This window comes from Manacus vitellinus, unplaced genomic scaffold, assembly GCF_001715985.3.
Source record: "Manacus vitellinus isolate BGI_N305 unplaced genomic scaffold, ASM171598v3 scaffold_51_pilon, whole genome shotgun sequence".
Taxonomy (NCBI): domain Eukaryota; kingdom Metazoa; phylum Chordata; class Aves; order Passeriformes; family Pipridae; genus Manacus; species Manacus vitellinus.
Genome location: NW_021940620.1, coordinates 4915861 through 4935264, shown reverse-complemented (window position 1 = coordinate 4935264; position 19404 = coordinate 4915861). Strand labels below are relative to the sequence as shown.

Below are 19404 nucleotides of genomic sequence, written 5' to 3'. Positions count from 1 at the left end.
AAGTAAATGTTTACATACAGACAAGAATTCAACATTTTCAATATTGTAAAGGCTACAGGAAGACAAATGTTTTAAAACGCTATCCAGTCTTATTTTAAAATTAATGTATACCCTTGGCATTAAATTCTTGCCTTGTTTAGAACTAAATAACTGTCAAATATTATGGTTTTGTTCTGTTTTCAGAAGTATTTGATTTGGGACATCTCAAACAACATATTTTACTCTTGACATTGCTCATGTGTTGACAGCTTGGATGTGCTCCTGTTTACTTTCTGATTAGATCAAAATAAAAATATGTGCAACTAGACCTGTTTTAATCACTCTGAAGGTATGCCAAGGCTCTTCCTCTTGGTGTCTGCTTTTCCATAAGCCAGTTTTAGAATGTAAGAGTTGCTCTTCACAACCCATTTATTTTTCATCAGACTGAATTGTTAAGGTACCTGATAAATTTGTGGTTTTCCCCCAGTGTTGTTAAGTGCTGTGGAATTTTTATTTAAAGCTCTGTTCCCCAAGCCCACTTTTTCTAGCAGCACAGCTTTGCATACAGCTCAGTGTGCCTTTTCCCTTTCCTTCACCTCACAGATTCCATGGATTATATCCTCTGTGGCTAAACCCTTCCCTTGTAGGCGTAATCCTTGCTTCCACCTCTGCTCTCTTGCAGCTCAGATGTCTTCTGGTGTTTTCACAGAACTTGTGATCAGTCTTTCAAAATTTCATATATAACCATAGCACTTCATTTGTGCTTTCCTGGTTTTTTTGTTGTCATTTTGTGGGCTCCCAAATTCTGTTGGAATGGTTTCACTGTTAGTGTTTTTCCAAGAAAGCTGTTGCTAACAGTAAGACAGATCCCTTTCCTGGGCACTGAATAGTGTGTGTTGCTGTCTTTTTATTTCTGATACAATGCCTTCAGAAATGCTTAGCACAGAGTTATAGGATTTTAATAGAAGAATAGGGAAGTCTGCTTTGTGAAGATGGGCAGTTTTATTTCCAATTACATTATCATGATGATGTTCCCATTGTTGCAGTCACACAGGCAGTGGCATTTCAACGTCTGAATCGTGCCCTGGATCCATCCTACAAGTGACTGTCTGTGCCATTCTTTACCTTTACCAGGAAATGTAAAATTTGTTTGCATTTTTTAAAGAAACACTGAAATTTCCACCAGCAGGATGTCCTTTAAGTTTAGGTTTTTTAGAATGAAGTGATGAAAGGATTTAGTTACAATTAAATGTTCTTTGCTATTTAAAGAGAGAACAATATTCTTTCGCAAGCATGACACGAACGTGGTTTATCTGCTTCATGCTGTGTCTGCAGCATCAGCAGCCACTGTCAGAGACTTAGGAAATTACAAGGACTTTAGCTGAAAATATCAGCCATTAGCAAGCTGCTGACCTTTGTTATGAGTATCTGGCTCAGTTCTCAGTTCTCCCCAAACCTTGTTACAAAAACTCAGAATAGCTCAGTGCCTCTTACAGGTGGTCCGATATTTCCCGTGCTCAAGGTGGGATCTAAGGTTTTGCCCTCCCCATTTGCAAGGAGGTGGTTGAAGAATTGCAGCAGTAGTAGCAGTTCAGTGCCAGGTTGCTGATATGCCCAGGAGGAATTGTCTCACCTGTCCTTCTCCCCGAGCATTGACCAAACAGCTGCTTGTGTTGTTCACAAGCTCAAGGAAAAATAAAACCACCACCTGTTTGGCAGTTGCACTTTGCCAGGCTGCTGTTCCCTACGACCTCCAAGGGACTGTAGTTGGAAGGAAGCTGCTCTTTGAGCCATGCCTGTCTTTAGCTTGGTGTCCTGAACATAGCTGTCCATAACTTGAGTTTCAGACAAACAGTTGGTAGTCAAGAATCACCAAAAAAAAAAGCCAAACAACAAAGCCACCACAAACAAATATTTGCTTGTGATGAGACTAGTAACTTTTCTTTGAGATGACTTTCTGTTGACTTTCTAAGCATGGTCTTTTAGAATTGCTAGGAGATATGGACAGGTTAGTGAGAGAGCAAAGCAGTTTTCTTAGGGACTCTACAGGAAACTTCTGGATGTTGCTGTTTTTCCCATATTCTTGTTTTTAGTGTCTTTTCAGCTTTTTAAGTTCTTCTGTCTTCTCCTCTCACAATGTAACGTTACAGAGATTTAATGATTAATCACAACTTCATCCCTTTTCATACACAGAGTTGTATAACTACCTTAATTAAACATGCACAGGGTAAAATTGCAAACTAGAAAGAGCTGCCTGGGCTTGGATGATAGCAATTAAATGATTTATACTTACAGGCATCAATATTTATCTTATGCCTACCGTCTGTCCTAGCTTGTCATCTATGGTTCAGTGTGTAGTTCATTGGCTTTAGTTAGCATTCCAGCTTCTTTTCTCTGGACACTGTGTTCTTGGCTGAGGAGAATATTGCTTTTCGTAAGATTATGAAGTAAGACCATATTCTAAGTTTCACAAACAGTTAGTCTTTCTGTCTTCACCTGAGGATTTTTTTTCTGCTAAACATTCAGAAACACCAGGTTTCAAGGTGCTTAAAATAAATGAGTCACTGTCTCCTCCTGCCCCCGATTGTTCTCAAACATGGAGCTCTTGCTAAAATTATTTAGGGTGATGCCCCTGACAAAAATACGGATGAACCAAGTCCCAGTTTCCACTGAGCTTCAGTATGTTAAACAGGCACAATTTATTTTTCTTTTCTGCAGTTCTCCTTGGCTTTTGCGAGGTCAGAAGCAGCAGTAGCACTTTGGCTGTTCCCAATTGAGTCATTTGGAATGCAAATCACTTTGCAGTGATGCCAGAGGTTCCCATTGTGCTGGGCTTTATATAAAACGCGTGACAGATTGTCAGCTTTGTCACATTCCCTGGGCAGCAGGGAATAGGTAGAGGCTTCAGCTTTGGATTCAGATAGAACTGGACTAGTATCAGAAGATCTTAGTCATCTTTGCTCTGCAGATAACTATAAATCATGTTAGAATATTGTTACATTGAGTGCTTCTGCCTGATATTTTGATATTAACATAATTTCCTGGTGCAAATAAATTCCTGCTGGGGAAGCGTAGCAGAACAGTCCCCCCACAACCTTCCCTGCTTTTTCTCAGTATCCAAACTAGATATGAAGAACAGAAGTGAAGTCTGGGGAAAATATCAAGCAGTAAAAATTACCTGCTCTTGGTTGATCCTGCACTGTCAGAGCTGCAGGGATTTGAAGTTGCAGGAGCACAACATGCAGTATGTACATACAGAATCTTGCAGGAAAGTTGTCTCTTTTCCTGTAAAAATGTGCTATAAGTCTGGGCAGGGACTGTCTTCCCAGCTGGACAAATGGGAATCTGAGTAAATTTCCATGAAAATAAAGTAAGTGGTGAATTTTTACTCTGAGCTTTGCTGCTTATTAAATATCTTTGTTACTTTGCATGAAACCAGACTTGGTACTGAAGTGTCTATGGAGAGCTGGACTCAAGTTGATCTTGCGTGAATCTGTGCTGTGCTAGAGATTAAATACATTGTATCCATAAATTGTGCTGGATTTTGGTTGCTATTCAAAGCTTTTGAGTGACTGTGACACTTGTTTTAAAAATATTCAGAAGGAAACACTGAACTTTCTTTTGCTACTTAGACCCATGTAGTAGGATGAGACCTGAATGTCTTTTTCATTTCAATTTTGAAATTTCTTGAGGAAAATAATTTGAGGGCTGTGGAATGTCTTCAATTTTTGTGCAAATCCTAATTTCTGAAACTACCAGCTTTGATTCTTTTGAGTAGTTGTGTCGGCACAATCCACAACATGAACATCAGTGAACTTACTTTGAAAACTGACGATGGTGACTGTAAAAGTTACTATTTGGCATGGTGAATGGAAAGAGTAATGAGATAACATTTGACACTGTTGCACAACTCAATATTAAGTCCCCACTTTGGAAAATTATGTAGCTGAGTTATTGTGCCCTGGGTTTTAAAAATGCTGCTCTTTTGGCTCATTTTGGGGATACAATGGCTTCTTAAAAATTAGTTTTTGATTAAAAGACTTTGAACAAATGCCTTGTGTTAAAATAGGACCTCATGTTCTCTACTGTCACAGTAGGTCCTCTATAACTTAAATCCACTCTAAATCCAGAATCTTGGTTCCGAAGTCGCCTTATACAGCTCCTCTCTGAGAGAATGTGAATTGGAGCAAACAGATGGAGCAAGCAGATGAGCAGACTTCACTAGCATTTTGAAAATAGGTCTTGAAAGGGTTTTTAGTATAGGAAGCAAATAAATCTGGATGAATAAGACACTCATAAGGGTTTTTTCTTTCTGCTTTGGTTTTTCTGAAACTTGCCTTTCTTTGAACTTAGGTCAGAATTATCCTGAGTTCAAGATTCTCTTTTTTTTTTTTTAATTGCTTTAAAATATAGGAGCACTCTCTGGTCTACAGGTGATTTTGTTCTTTTTCAGCAAATCTTGTGGTTCTCTTATTATCCTTGTACCAATAATTTTCCCTTTGGGGACAGGAAGTAGTCTAGAGGCAAGACACTATGAAAACAGATGGGCTCCACATTCAAAATGGAGCTGATGGAGCTGACAGCCTCTTTGCGATCTTATCAAGCGTGTCTTTGTATGGGAGATAAAATCAGCACTCACATTTCTGCCAAGTTTTTCCATTTCTTTTTTATTTTGCGGCCACATAAGCACACAGGGGATCTTGCATAACTCCCCACAGCAACATCCACAGCACTGGGTGTGCTGAGACCACTCCAGCAATATTCTCATACTCTCACTCATCTTCAAAATGTTTTTCTGAGAGTTGCCTGTTTAGGTATCCATGGCTTCAAATATGGAACAAATGTACTCTTGAAAGCTGGTTCAGACTGCACACAGTAATTACAATGTGGGAAGTACTGTGTAACCAGCAGAGATCTGTTACTGTGTGTGGAGCTGCAGACAGTTTGCATGTTAATGCCCTGATCTGAAAACCTGGGTTTGAAGGACAAACCAGGAGTTTGAGTGGCCAGTAGCATGTTCCATGTGCCATGGATGGCTTAGATTAAAATCTCTTGAGTTGTGAAGTGGCTTTGCATTTGGAAAATCTTTTGAGTAGCATGCCAGGTTAATTTTAAATGTAAATTAAATATTTTTCCCTTTTTTATAGGAACTGGAGACATTGTTGCTGTGATGATTACAGAATCGAAGGTTAAGGAGATCCTGAATTACTTGGAAAAGAATATCTCTGTCCTGATGGGAATAGCAGTGGGGTCCCGTGTTCCTCCGAAAAACTTCAGTCGGGGCTCTCTGGTCTTTGTGTCAATATCATTCATTGTTTTGATGATAATTTCTTCAGCATGGTTAATATTTTACTTCATCCAGAAGATCAGGTACACAAGTGCACGTGACAGAAATCAGGTAAGGGGTCTCCTTTTTATTCCCTAAGTTTGGAGGGGATATTTCTGTATACAATAGTCAATGGGGAACAAATAATTTCTAAGGAATGTCCCATCAAACTAGTGTTCAGAGCCTCTTTGTTCCAAGGCAGAGCGTTTTGCCAGACAAGGATTTTTATATAGCAGTGCTTTTCATACTGAGAAGCACCAGTATAAAATCTTCTTACGTGACAGGAAAGAACAGAACTGAAACAAAATATTTGGGTTTTGGTGAGTATAAGACCATGAGTAAGATAGAGTCTGTGCTGGCTGAGTAATACATACTGTATATATGTTGGGAATGGGGAGGAAAGTTAAATGTGAATGGAATTATGTAGTGTAGGAGAACACAGAGCTAATGTTATGAGTTCTGTCTATATTCTTAAGGATACCTTCAGTAACAGTTAAGGGAATTCAAAAGTTGTATAAAAAGATTTCCAAGCTGTAATCTGTGATGAATGTTAGGGTAAGAAAACTAAGGTGTAGAACTGCTTAGTGATCTGTGTTAACTTTCAAGTTTACTTAAGATCACACTTGGTATGGAGTACCTAATTCTCCCATTCATATATTTTAACAAAAATTTTGTCCAATATGCCTTTCTTACATTCTTTTTCAACTCTTAATTTAAGAACTGAGTTATGTACGACCATACTCAGAGATCTTGACTAAATCAAGTTGTCAACTCAAATACAGCTTAAACTTTAGAAGTAAATGTTTTACTAGTGTGGACTTAATGACCCACTGCCTCCATAGTCTGTCTCGGCTTTTATTGAGGAGGGTCCATAAACCTTGAGAAATCCACTGTGTTCTCTTTGCTGTATCTCTCTGTCAAGGCTAACTTAGGAAGCTGCTGACCTCTAACCACTGTCCCCCCTTTCCCCCAAATTATGGCTCATACACAGCACCTCACTGTGAGGCTGGTGTTCTGTCAGACCTGAAACAAATGCAAACTTACAAAGCCTCGGTTGTGGCACAGGATTTCCTTTTCAGTTGCTATAAATAGTGTCTGATGCTGAAGGTCCCGTGGGCATCCTGTAGATTTTCCTAAGGATGTCATTCTTAAATGACCACACTGTAACCAGTATTTAGTGTGGTCCCTTGGGATGGTGAAAGTTTAAATATAACTGTAACTTAATGAATGTCTGTGGAATACTAAATTGTGCCTTCTCTATCCCCTACATGGCTCTAGGCTTCTTCCAAATGTCCACGTTTCAAAACAGTTGCTCCATGGGGAAAGAGCTCTTATGACCTTTTTTCTTTCTTTAGATTTTTACAAAGGTCAGGAGAAACTTGATGAAAATTTTATGTGGTTTAAAAAGCTGAGCTTATTAAACTTTAATAAGAAGGTGGCGACAGCTACAGCTTAGTTTTAAAGAGCTTTGAGAGCTTTCACAAAGGCTGTACTGTTAGTGATGAAGTAACTTGGTTTAGGCTATGATCTTGTTTTTAAGTTATGTCAAGGCATGCATTTTTACTTTTTTTTTAATCAAAGCCATCAAAAACTTGCTGTGTTTTGTAGATAGCAGGAGTAGATACCGGTGTTTCCCATCGCTACTGTTGCACACTTCCTCCGAGGTGTGAAACTCTGTTGCATGTGGTAGTGGCCTTTTCCATCCAGACACTTCTGGGTTTCAAAGGCAGGCATGTGCTGAGTGCCTGTGCCCTGACTTTAGCAAAACAGCAAATCCTGAGCATTTCCAGTGTTAGCATAAAACCGTATTTGTTAAAATTAGAAAATGGAAGAGATTGACCTCTTAAATGGAAGAGATGAAAGTTATTATTTAGCAAATTTATTTACGTAAGGGAACTTGAATATGCTGGAAGAATTCTGCTGGAATATTATGCTTCCAATAGGGAAATAATCTCTTTAAGATTTCTTGTAGTGCATATACAATCACATGCAGTGGAACGAAATGTAAATACTACCCACAATTACTTAGTTGGTAGTGTTGAGCATTTAAGTTAAATACCTTTTCAGCCTCATTCCTCTCTTAGTAATCACACTTTTGGTTATGCAATGGTTATCAGCTCCAGCAATGTGCCAGTGTGTTCTGTGTCATTAAGTACTCAGACCAATATGCTTGTTCCAGGGCATATAATTTAGATTTGCTTAAATTGACCAATTTCTCACATATTGAAGTCAGGGTGAGATTCCTGACTTTAGGAGGCATATAATTTCCCCAGCCCAACTCTGATTCTGATGCTGTGTTTCCTCTTTGGATATAATTCAGTAGCTGGGATTGAGTATCTGATTTTTTCAAAACCGTGCTCTAAAAAATTTAAAATAAGAGCTGCTGTTCTGTGAAAACCACAAGGAAAAAAAAAAAGCACTTATGCAATGCTAGAATAAGTGGTACAGTTGGTTGTGGTAGACTTCCAAGGCTGTGTTTCTCAAGTAAAAGCAACTTTCGGTTTGTATGCAGGAAAATGTGTGATGCAGGGGGTACACCTTGTGAAGGATTTGGATTTCAACTTTATAGAAGGTGGGCACAAAACCCCCACACATTTGTTGGAGGCTGCAATGAGAGGTTTTGATATTCTCAGAAGCAGCAGTTTGAATTCTCAGAAGCAGCCCTTTCAAATGCAGAATACAGGATAGAGGGGAAGGAGGAAATACATGAACTTCCCTTTTTCCAGTCAGTGTAAACCAAGCCTGATGTCTCATGTTCCTGAAGGGAGGAGACGACAAGATCTTTGTTCCTCTCGGTGCCACATCTCTGGGATCCCAGGGACCAGCTGGCAAACAGTTCTCTGTTGGCTGGGAACTGGGCATCACAGTAGGAATCAGCACCTGAATTGCAGAAATGGCTCCTTCTATCCAACAGCAGTGGTCATAAAGCAGCATAAACAGCAAAAAAAACCCCTGGCCTCTGCATTCAGATTGAGGTTATCTTCAAACCAGTATTAATTTCAGCTTTATTTAAGTCTGTACTGGCTTATTTAGATTTCATGACCCATATTTTTTTCTTTTATGAGATCCTGGTGGTTTCGGGTAATAGCGAGAGCAAAACTAGGTTACACTGAGAGGATCTCTTGCATCTCAGAATAAAATCAGCCTGCTCGGTGGGGAAATATAAAAATAATTCAAGCTTAAGAGAACAGGCAGTATATTACAGCACACTGAATAAAAACCCAATATCAGCAGAATATAACAGAAATCATCAGGAGGGCACTTTCCTTCAGCTTTTTATCCTGCAACCCAGATTTGATTAGTTTTGCACACAAATATTGGGTCACTTCTATGGACTTCTGTACAGCCCATGAGGTTTGTGCCCATGGAAGTGCCTTTGGGGATTCAGCTGTTGAATTTTTTTTCCTTCTTGACAAATCTCTGTGCTTTGCTGTGTGTGCATTTTGTTTTATGTGCTGGCCTGCTGCCACAGTGTGTATTGCAATGGTATTACTGAGCCCAAATAAGTCATTATAAAGGACACTAATGAAGCTTGTTTAACAGGGTTAATTTGTGTTCTCTTCTTTGTCACTTTATTAGCGTCGTCTTGGAGATGCTGCCAAGAAAGCCATTGGTAAATTGACAACCAGGACAGTAAAGAAAGGTGATAAGGTATAATAATAAGATTTCAACACAATAAACTTTAGCATCATGTTTCATTCTTGCTAGGGAAACAATCTCAGTTTTTTCTTTCTGCTTCTGATTTATGACCTTGCCTTCCTTGTCGGAGGCTGACTTTGTCCTGTGGCACAGTATTTTGTATAACTTAGTATATGTTCAATGTATGCTGTAAGTCTGTGCATTTCAAATAAGATTTTCGTGCTTAAATACTACTTGCACTCCATCTGGCAGCTGTGACTGAGGGTGGTTTTGCGTACTGGCTGGAGGGGGTGGGGTGCTGGCATGAGTACATGGGGTTAGCATTGTTTGTGTGGAATTCTGTAGGCTTAGAGTCATTCCATATGTAAGTTGTATAAAGTAAAAATAAATTTACAAGACAGATAATAGAAGAGAATCTCTTATGTAAAATACAAATAACCAGTAAGCTGAGGGAAGCATAAACAGGTATTTCATGAAAGATAGTAAATGTTACTCCAAGAATATTTCTTGCCAGTATACAAACTAAAATGTATGTCTTAAGTCCTAAATGTTTCCCATTTTTATGAGCAGTACTGCTTTGTCTTTGATTCTGAAAGGAAAAAATAGTAACTTAATCTTGCTTAATTTTTGATCTTTAATTTTGAAAGAAACAAAACTCCCATATATTTGTTGGAGGCTACATGGGAGGTTTTTGATTTGATTTTTAAAATATTATTTCCTTGGGCTTTTTTATTGTGATTCCTTTTTATCTTTCTTATCAACACCCTCAGCAGTGGAAGATTAGGAAGTGATAGGAAAATTTGCTTCCAGAGAGAAGGCAGAAAAAGTGTCCTTCTGTTCTTCCTCCCTCTCTATATAGTTTTATTTCAAGACAGCCTGTTGCACTAAATCTTTTCTGTGGGTATGGAAAAACATATAGATAAGGAGATCTTTTCTTGGTTAAAAGATGCTGTTGTCTTGACATAAATAAAAAAGTGGCAAGTGATATGTAGGTTGCAGTGCAGACAGCACATGCGGGTGAACAGAGTAGGAAAAACCTGTCCTTTCCCAAAGCAGCCACTGGGATTTTCTGTGTGCATCCCTGACTGGTGCTGACCAGCAGTGCCTTGGTCTTGCTGTGGTCCCTGACTTGGTGTCTTGCTTGTAGCTTGTTGGCACTGAAAAGTATAATGAAGTTGAACTAAGAGAAGGCACAGCCTGTTTTGTGTCACAGGCCCAAAGATTAAAAATATGTATTGCTGATGCCATAACTACATCCAAATGAAGTCACCCCTTTTCAGTTGAAATTTTAAATTCTTGTATTTAGAAATATAATTTTTTAAAAGTTATAAATTCTGGGGGGAAAAAAGAAGAGGAACCAGTCAGTAAGTGATCCTCATATTCATGTCTGGACAAGAATGATGATAATTCTGCAAGTAAGCAGCAGACACAAGTGTGGGACTACTCTGCAATAAGTAAAACGTGCTAACTCTGGCTATAAAAGTGTATCACAGGATTTTTATCCTGCCAAAACAAACAAACAAAAAACCCTTAATAAAATAGAAGTTTTAGCTCCAAGTTGGAAGTAAAAAAGGAAATCTAGGAAAATCACCGCTGTATATTGATGTCACAGAACATTAGAATCATCTTAGGCCTTAGCTAATGTTTCAAATGATCATTTACCAGCTCCAGATGAGGGGAGAGTTTTGTATAAATGAGATACTTTTCATGCTCAAGTCATGTTGGAATATAACAACCCAGTCATTGGTTTTGTATCTTAGTAACAGCCACTTGGCACAATGCAGTTCATTTACCAGTCACAACTACTTTGACATTTGTCATAGGCTCAACTCTTGACTTGAATTTTCATTCTATTCATTTTAGGAAACAGACCCAGACTTTGATCATTGTGCTGTCTGCATTGAGAGTTACAAGCAGAACGATGTTGTTCGCATTTTGCCATGCAAGTAAGATAGTCAAAGTTGCTTTGTTTGGAAACTGTTTTCTCTTGATGCTCCTTTGCTTCATTTCATGTAATGGGTGCATTGTAATTTACAAACACATTTGTTGGATGTTTCCACTCCTAATAACACTTTGGTTTAGACTGTGATGCCAGAAGGTGTGAAGGTGGGTGCTGGCACTGTTATGACTGTGGACATTAAACAGAATGATATTGAAGATGGGCAATTTGGGCATATTGGCAGTGGAACTGTTGAGGTTGCAGTGAGGTGGGGGTGCAGGTTTAAGGACCAAGTGGTGGGCAGACTCAAAAACTTCAGTATAATGACTGAGGTACAACTGCAGCATTTTGCACAGTAGATGTGCAACACTGGCTGCTGGGCTCTCAAACTGCAGGGAATGGGAATGCAGCCTTTGCAACCTTCATACCTCCTCTGTCATCAGTCAACCACCGTGCTGTCATCTGTCTTTGGTCTCTCCAGTGCAGTGTCATCTTGGCTTGTGCTTGAAGATTTGTACTTGTTGATTATTCTGCATTAGTTCTTAAAATATCACAACTTCCTCCTCCTTTTATGACATTCTCTTGACAGGTTTTTACAGGTTTTCAGTTTGTTTCCATTCCATTCTTGAGTTGTTTTGGGATATTTGCTCTTTGAGAGATGCTTTTAAATATTTTTCTACCTGGTGATTGATTTTGGTGAATCAGTACATTTTGGTAGCCTTAAGCATTACCAAGGACATCTTTCCCTTGTATTCTGAAATGCAAAGTTTTCTCCTTATCTCCAGGCACAAAAGCCACGTGTAAGTTATGTTGCATATATGCAGCAAGATCCAGTAATTTGGCCTGTGCTTGGTATATAAATGGTTCTGCATGACAGAACCAACAAAGTCGTGTGTTGGAGTCGATCTTCAGTCAGGCAGCAGCACATAAGAGCTCATTATTGGTCTCCTAAATCCTCCTGCAGGCTGTTCTGAATAGCTGGGATATTTGTCTTCCAATGCTTCATGTATTTCTATCATCATGAAAGGAAAACAGTATTATTTTATATCTTACTGATCAAAATATGTGTGTGTTCTACTTCTGAAGCCAAAGGTCTAATTCAGTTTTCAATTTGCTTTTCTCTATGTTCTTTACCTCTTGGACTGTGGGAAACAATGACCTGGATTAGATTTTCAATGTTGTTTTTGTTAATATACCCTACAAATGATTGTTCAGAAACTCTCATGAAAATATTTGGGAATAGAAGAGCTTGGTCTTAAATTGTAAAGATTTGGGAGCTTTTGGTCGTGTGGATGTGTTGGCGTTTCGTTTTTACAATTCAGTCATTTTTACTCAAGATGATGTGCTCTTGCCCTAACAAATGTACTCCCAAGTGTTAAGTAATTCCAGAGAGTTACATCATTTATTGTAATCTCAAGTGAATCTTGTATATGTGAATGAAGCCCTGGTCTTTGATGTTATGCAGAAGATTATTTAGAAATCAGGGGAGGAACTTCTGGAAACTGCACACCAGCTTTGGACTACTGATTGTGTGATTAAACTACCTCCTAAGAAAGCTTCACTTGTGTGGTTCAGGGTGGTGCTGTGAGGTTCAGTGATGTGGAATGAAAGTTCTCAAGTCCCACTCCTCTGTGCCTTTCTCTTGGTGCTGAACAGAGGGCAGGGGTAGGTCCTTTCCACTGAAGAGAGAATGAGTCTTCTCCTGGTAGAAAAATCATCTTCTCCCACTGAGCACAAGGCAGAGTTGGGATTAAAAGCCAACTTCCTTAGTTAAACAACTGCCCTTGTCCAAGGGGTGTCTTGCTGGTGTTCAGAGATAAGATACAGACCATTTAAAATAAGGTGATCATTGGTTTGGGGGGTTTTTCCAATTAAAAAAAAAAGAAGAAAAAGTCCTTTTCCTTCAGACACCCTCGGGAGCTGCAGTCCTGCAAGCAGGAAGCTCCCTGCCCTCAGGGGTAGTTACAGCTGCTTCAGGGAGCCAGATGAAGGTGCACCTGGTTGCCACCTCAGCACAACCTCCCCCAGTGCAGTCTCCCATGTAAAGGAGAGATCAAGGCTCTTGTGTAGATCCCTTTCTGTTCTGCTTTTCACAAGAACGTGAGGTCAGTGAAGGCTCAGGTTACATTCCTGCCGAAGGCTGTATGACAACTTTTATGTTCACTTTCTACTCCTTTTTTAAATCTCACTTTTCATGTGCTGCAGCTCAGCTTTAAGTTGAATGCAAAGCCATCTAGGCTAGGCACAAAAAGCGAGATGGATGCTTTCCACAAGACATTTTTTCTATTTGTAGATGAAAAGCCAACTAGTACATGCACAGATGAGCCCCATAAATTTTAGATTCCATGTAAGACTTTTCAGTCTTCAGCACCTGAGACACTTCTCCCAAAATCTTGGTTTTGGAGGTTTAATCCCTTTCTACTCCCTCATACTTCACCCTCCAATTTATTGCAACATGCAATGTTAGTTTAGAAATAAAACAAACCAGCAGACAGGCAATGAAAGAAAACTACGAGAGAGTCTCTTAAGCCAGATGAGAAGATAAATTGCAAGAAAACCATGGAGAAAATGACTCAACCAAGAGGAAGAAATGAAAGGCTGGACATTTTTCATACTGTGCCTGTTGAGGAAGCTATAATCGTTAGACAGTAGGAATCACTGACATGTGACATCCTTCCTGCTTTCATCAATTTAAAAGTAGCCTTTCCCTTTGGTACCACAATTGTTCTCTGCAGTTAGGTGTGGTCTGTCACTCTGTCCCTCAGTAGAGGGGTCTGGTCTGGACAGACACAGCAGGCAAAATCTGCCAGCAGCTGAGAAAGTTGCACCTTAAATTCTGTAGTGAAACACCATATTTGGGCTGTAAAGCTTTGTGGAATGTGGGAAATTATAACCGATTTAAAAGTAAACTAAAGTGAAAGGTGTAGAAATTCAACTGCACTGTTTGCAGTTGTTCATTTTTTACTTCAGAGAGAGTAATTGTTCAATACCAGCAGCCTATGGACATTCCTACAGTTTTAGTGCACAGAGGGACAAGGCAGCCATCTGTTTTAGGCTTAAAAGCTTGAGGAATGTGTCTTTTATGAATGTCATTATGTAAGTTAAAAATAAGTAGAGGAAGCAAATGTCAGACATAGCAAAATACAAACCTCATGGACAGCTTTCTTTATTCAGATAATTTTATTCTACCATCACACAGGAGCTGAGCAGGCACCAGGTGAAAAGTGATCAGGAGGGGGTAGTGTGAAGGACTAGTGAGAGATAAGGGAAGGGGAGAGCAAAGTGACAGGTTAGAGAAAAGCAGAGTGTGACATTGGAAAGGGCAGAAAGATGGCCTGGGAAGGAAGGAATTGACAAGGTAGGAGAGCAATTAAAGGAGTAGTGAATATGTTAAAATAAATGGGTTTTGAGCCAAATTCTTAATTCCTGTACTTGGCAAGAAGGAGGAAAGTGACAAAAGTGACTAAGCCAGATTTTTAGATTTTCATGTGTTTGATTCTATGCTGCTGCAAATAGCTGCCTTCTTCTTTTTGAGACCAGATTAACACAGTATCTTGATGGCATCCTTTCTGCTTTCTGCAATGCCTCTGCACAATCCCCACTTTGTCTGCTACCTGCTTGCAAGGACAGTCTCTCTCTTCCCCCAGCAATACTCTGTATTTGTGGGAAGCATGGAGGCAGCTCTACCCTGGCATTGCCTGCCTGGAGGTACACCTGGCACCTTCCTTCCCTCTGCAGCAGACCAGACTTCCCTCCTCAGCTGTGTTCCTGTCCTGGAGCTGTATGCTCCCTGCTGTGAGGTTTGGACCCCTAGGATGAGGGCAGTAGTAGCCAAAGATGCCACTTTGCAGCAGCAAAGATCCCTTTGGTGGGATACTGCACTGAGGGCAGGGAATTGTGGTGAGCTCTTGGGAAACAGCAGTCATTCAAACCCTTGTCCTGATGTGACATGCGAATTTGGAGCCATCACACCACCAAAAGAGCTTTCCCAGCTCACTTTTTCCCTGGGAAGTGCTGCAAAGGAGCTGTGATGTACAGGAGTTGGAGTTACAGTGTTCATGACAAGCTGGAGGGCAATTGGACTGGGTGTGCTGACAGAGTGGAAAAATACCTGCAGGTCACCTGTCTGGAGTCCTGCCTGTGTGGGAGACTCAGTCAGTGCTCCCAGCCTGGCTGCTGGCTGAGCTCCTTTCAGCCCTGGGGCTGGAGAAGCAGCAGAAGCTGTGTCACACTTCACTCCCCAGTGTGTAACTCCTGAGGGAACATCATCAGCTGCTGTGACCAAGAGCAACTCGCTAGGAGCTCCTCAGATTTATGGTCTTGGGAAACAAATGACAGAAATAGGAAGGCAGAGGTTTATGATAACAGAAATTGCAAGGGCTTACTTTGTGAGGCTGAGTTTTTAAGATAATTCTTGTTTACTGTCTTCATTTCTGTATAACTGCTTTTTAACTCTTGCAAGCAGAGAAATCCAGACAAAGCCTGAGCCACAGTGATGCTATCAGCAAACTTTTTAAAGAGTAGAGAAACTCTGTAAGTAGTAAGCAGAGCCATGTTCATCTAAATTAATAACCTATGGAGAACTGCACTTCTTTGAAACACATTAATAAACATCCTCGAAGATTTAGGGACTAAAAGCCAAGAATTAGGAGGTCACAAAAACAATTGAACTATGTGTGTATATATATATGTATATATATCAAACTGCTAATGACTTTTTAAAATAACTCATAATATTTAGTAGATGCATGTTGGCATTCCTATCAGTTGCCTGCATCACTTGATCTGAGTGCTTCTACAGCACTGATTAGCTGATAACAATATAATAAAGCTGTTTTCATACTTCTGTGGAGTCTTGATGTCTGCTCTTTTCCAAAATATTAGATTTTCAGGTCTGTTCTACTTTAAAAAACAGACTCCAGAGACTTACAAGAAAACATAAGCAAATAAAAGTCATAATTTGCCAAACACAGAAAAATAACATCTCTATATGTTTCAGAAGGTTTCAAACCATTTTCTGTCACCCAGGGTTTCTAAACATTGTTTCCTGTAGTTTTACAAGTAATAAAGGGAATGCAATAAGACTTAATAGTAATAGAAGTGAGTCTCTTTTGGGTAATTACTTGAACAGAAGGCACTGTACATATCCTGGGTTTTATGATTTCCATCTTGCTAGAGGACACAGGCCAACCAAGGGACTAGACTAGCTGAGATATTCTGCAACTTTCTGTTCCTGCATTATCTAAGCTATAGATAAGCAAAGTTCTTTTGCTCCCTGTCCATCTTCTGTTGACTATTTTACACTCGAAATCTGTGCATCTTTACTTAGTACAGATAGGACATAGAACTGTAGCTGCCTGGAACCTGATAATGTTCATGTTCTTTAGTCCCTCCATTAGTCTGAGTAGCCATAGACAGAACATAATTACAGACTGTCTTTTTCCATGTTTGTTGACAGTTTCAGGAGGTTCTTTCTCTCAGGTCTCTTTCCAGAGATTTCAGAGAGAATTATCTGGTAACATGCCTCATTTGGTCTCTGCTTTTAAAATCCCAAGGGCTGGGTGGCAAAGAAGTTCCAGACACCATGACGAGCTTACTGAGGCACAGAGCAGCAAAGCATAACCCGAGAAAGGAGGGGACAGAGGGTATATTAACTTTATGCTGCCTTGGGGGCACTCCTGACCTCTTACAGACCACACTGCTGCCTCAAATAGATGGCAAGAACTCCTCGTTCTGCCCCTGCCCCCTCGCCTGCTGGTTCCAGAGCGCAGCTCTTCACTGACTAAGCAACCCTTGTAATTGCTGATCTTTGTCATGGTCCCCAGTCTGTCGTGTTCCGGTGTGCCTGCTCTGACTGGCTTCTTGCTCTGCAGTCAGTGCCGCTGGAAATTAAAGATCTGGGATCTGATCACAGGAATTATCACAGGCAGTGATTCAGACTAGGTTATTAAGAGTACTTGCTAAAGCTATATTGTGTAGAAAGTCTAGTGATACCCACTTCTACCATGAATATGCTCTGAAAAGTTCTTTGCCTTCTGAAAAGCTAGGAGGGCATTTCCTTTACTTCCTTTAATTTAGATGTGTTGTTTTGGTCTCTGCATGGTCCTTCCTTGATATATTGGTTTCTATCAATCCCAACACTGTTACATTCATATTCAGGTGTGTGACTAAGATTTTGTATGCAGTGTAGGTGGCAAGTCACACTGTTGTCTGTTGCAGTTCCCTGTTCTGCAAGTACAAGTCCTGTCTGCCTTTCCATCTTTGAAAGATTTTTTTTAATGACTATCATATGATGATGGACATGTTTTCCTTCTTGATATCAAGAAATACTGATTGCAGGAAAAGCCTTCTTTTTACTTTGATGTGATAATTATAAAAGCCCTTTCAAAGTCAAACATAAGCGTGTTTGGGTTGGTTCCACTGACTCGTGAATAAAATTGACTGCTGGTGGATCTATGTTCTTCCTACCCAATTTATGGTCAGGTTCTACATCAAAACTGAGATGAGACTTTACACAAGATTGTGATGGAAATGGTATGACCCTAATTCTTCTACCCCTGTGTATATTCACAATAAAGGGTGAAAAGTAATTTTAAAAATCTTGCTTTAAAGTGTTTCTTCCTAGTTGAACCATTAGTAAAGGGTGGTGAAAGCAAGCAAGAGGTTTTGATTTTTTTTTTTTTAATTATTGCAATCAGCACAGAATATTGGCAATTCTAAAATTTGTTCTGCTGGCTTATTTAGAAACACAGTTATTCAAAATTTTGTTGGAGTAGTTCTCATTGTATACAATTGAATTGTTTACAAACTATGTATGTGCCCTCTCTGTTCTTCTAGGCACGTGTTCCACAAAGTCTGTGTGGATCCATGGCTCAGTGAGCACTGTACATGTCCAATGTGTAAACTGAACATTTTGAAGGCACTGGGAATTGTGGTAAGTGGATCTACTGCGAGCTCCTCTTCCTCTCATGTCTGAGACCCAGAACAGGAGGAATAATTGTAAGGGAGAGAGAGGGAATGGTGTTACAGCATCCTTACTCAGAAAGTGTTTGAGGTTTTTTACTAATTTCTTCACTGCTGATTTGTTGTTCTTCCTTTCCTTAGTTGCTTGTTGAGAATATATTGTTGTATTTGTATTTAGAACAATTTCTTATCTACTGGAATTCTTCTAGTTTCTCTAAAATCTTCCCTTTTCTCAACTCCTTTGAATCCTTCCTTGTTAAATTTACTCTGTAAATCTCTTGGTTTTGTGGTCAGCTGTAGGCAGTCTTAAATTTGTTTGTACATTAAAAGTCACACCTTAGCTGAGTGGCTTCTGGGATCCCTGAGGACTGCTTTTGTTGACCAGTTCATGAAGGGATAGCAGTGAAAAACTTCAAAGAGGATTTTTTTAATCTTTCCCATATGGGGAAAAAATCCTCAAGTGGAAGTGATGCTCTTTTCAGAAGGAAGAGAGAACATATGGAGAGACTGTCTAAAGTGGCTTTTGAATCAAGCCAGTGAGAATAATCAGGCCTCCATTTTTAGCTGTGTCAGTTGCAAATTTCTAAGAAATAGTTGCACTTACATTGTGAGTGATCAGTTTTTGCAATTAATGACATACCTGGGTTTTTAGAAGAGGACACGGTAGAATTCAGAATACGTTGTCATGGCTCACTGTGGTAAACCAGACAGGCACAGGCTGTGAAACAAGTGTGTTTGAGTCCCTTCCTTGAATCTTAATCCTTTTGAGTCCCTTCCTTGAATCTTAATCCTTTTGAGTCCCTTCCTTGAATCTTTATCCTTTTTTTCTGCTTCTTCCTCCACCTCTTTAAGGTAGAAGTTATTAACTCGTGTTTCTCTCCCGTGCGACCTCAGGGACAGCCACAGCGGCTGAAAAAGCGTGCGTGTGTGTGGTTCTACTTAATTTATAGGTTTACTAAGTGCAGAATGTTCCCCCTGGTAATGTGGAGTCGGGTTTTTCCCCCCAGCCAAACGTGCCATGCACAGACAACGTAGCCTTTGACATGGAGAGGCTCACCCAGGGGCAGCCGACCAGCCGGCGCGTCCACTTCGCCACCGACAGCTCCCTCAGCCTGGAGCCCCTGCGCACCTCCGGGATGTCCCAGCTGCCACAGGACGGAGAGCTGACACCGAGGTCAGGGGAGATCAACATCGCAGTGACAAGTAAGTTCCCTCTGGCTCCCAGTGCCCTTCCCTGGCTTCCTGGAGCTCTGTGCTGCAGGGCCGTGGTGATGGATGTCCCCGCAGGGACAAAGGTGACCTCGGTGTCTCTGCAAGAGGCATATGCTCCTTATTGAAACCAATAACTCTAGGTAAGACAGTGCCAACACTTCCATTATTAATGGTATATCCATTTAGATCTGCATGTGAAGAGCCCTGGATGAACTAAAATGGCACCGAAATAACCTTCCTGAATTTGGTAACCAGGACAAGAGTCTGGGTTGCCAAAACCATTATTTATCCTTTCGGAATACATTACAAGCAATAATTCACACAAATATAAATATTTTAGCTGATT

General features: G+C 40.1%; 1 protein-coding gene across 1 annotated transcript in view; it reads left to right on the top strand.

Moving 5' to 3' along the window:
• Nucleotides 1-19404, top strand: part of RNF130 (ring finger protein 130) — a gene marked incomplete at its 5' end in the record, with an annotated part of 54801 nt that overhangs the window by 17662 nt on the left and 17735 nt on the right. Inside the window, 5 exons of the mRNA XM_018081033.2 lie at nt 5127-5377; nt 8885-8956; nt 10808-10890; nt 17721-17817; nt 18854-19049. Coding sequence (XP_017936522.2) covers nt 5127-5377; nt 8885-8956; nt 10808-10890; nt 17721-17817; nt 18854-19049 — 699 coding nt within the window. The remainder of the gene's footprint in view (nt 1-5126; nt 5378-8884; nt 8957-10807; nt 10891-17720; nt 17818-18853; nt 19050-19404) is intronic.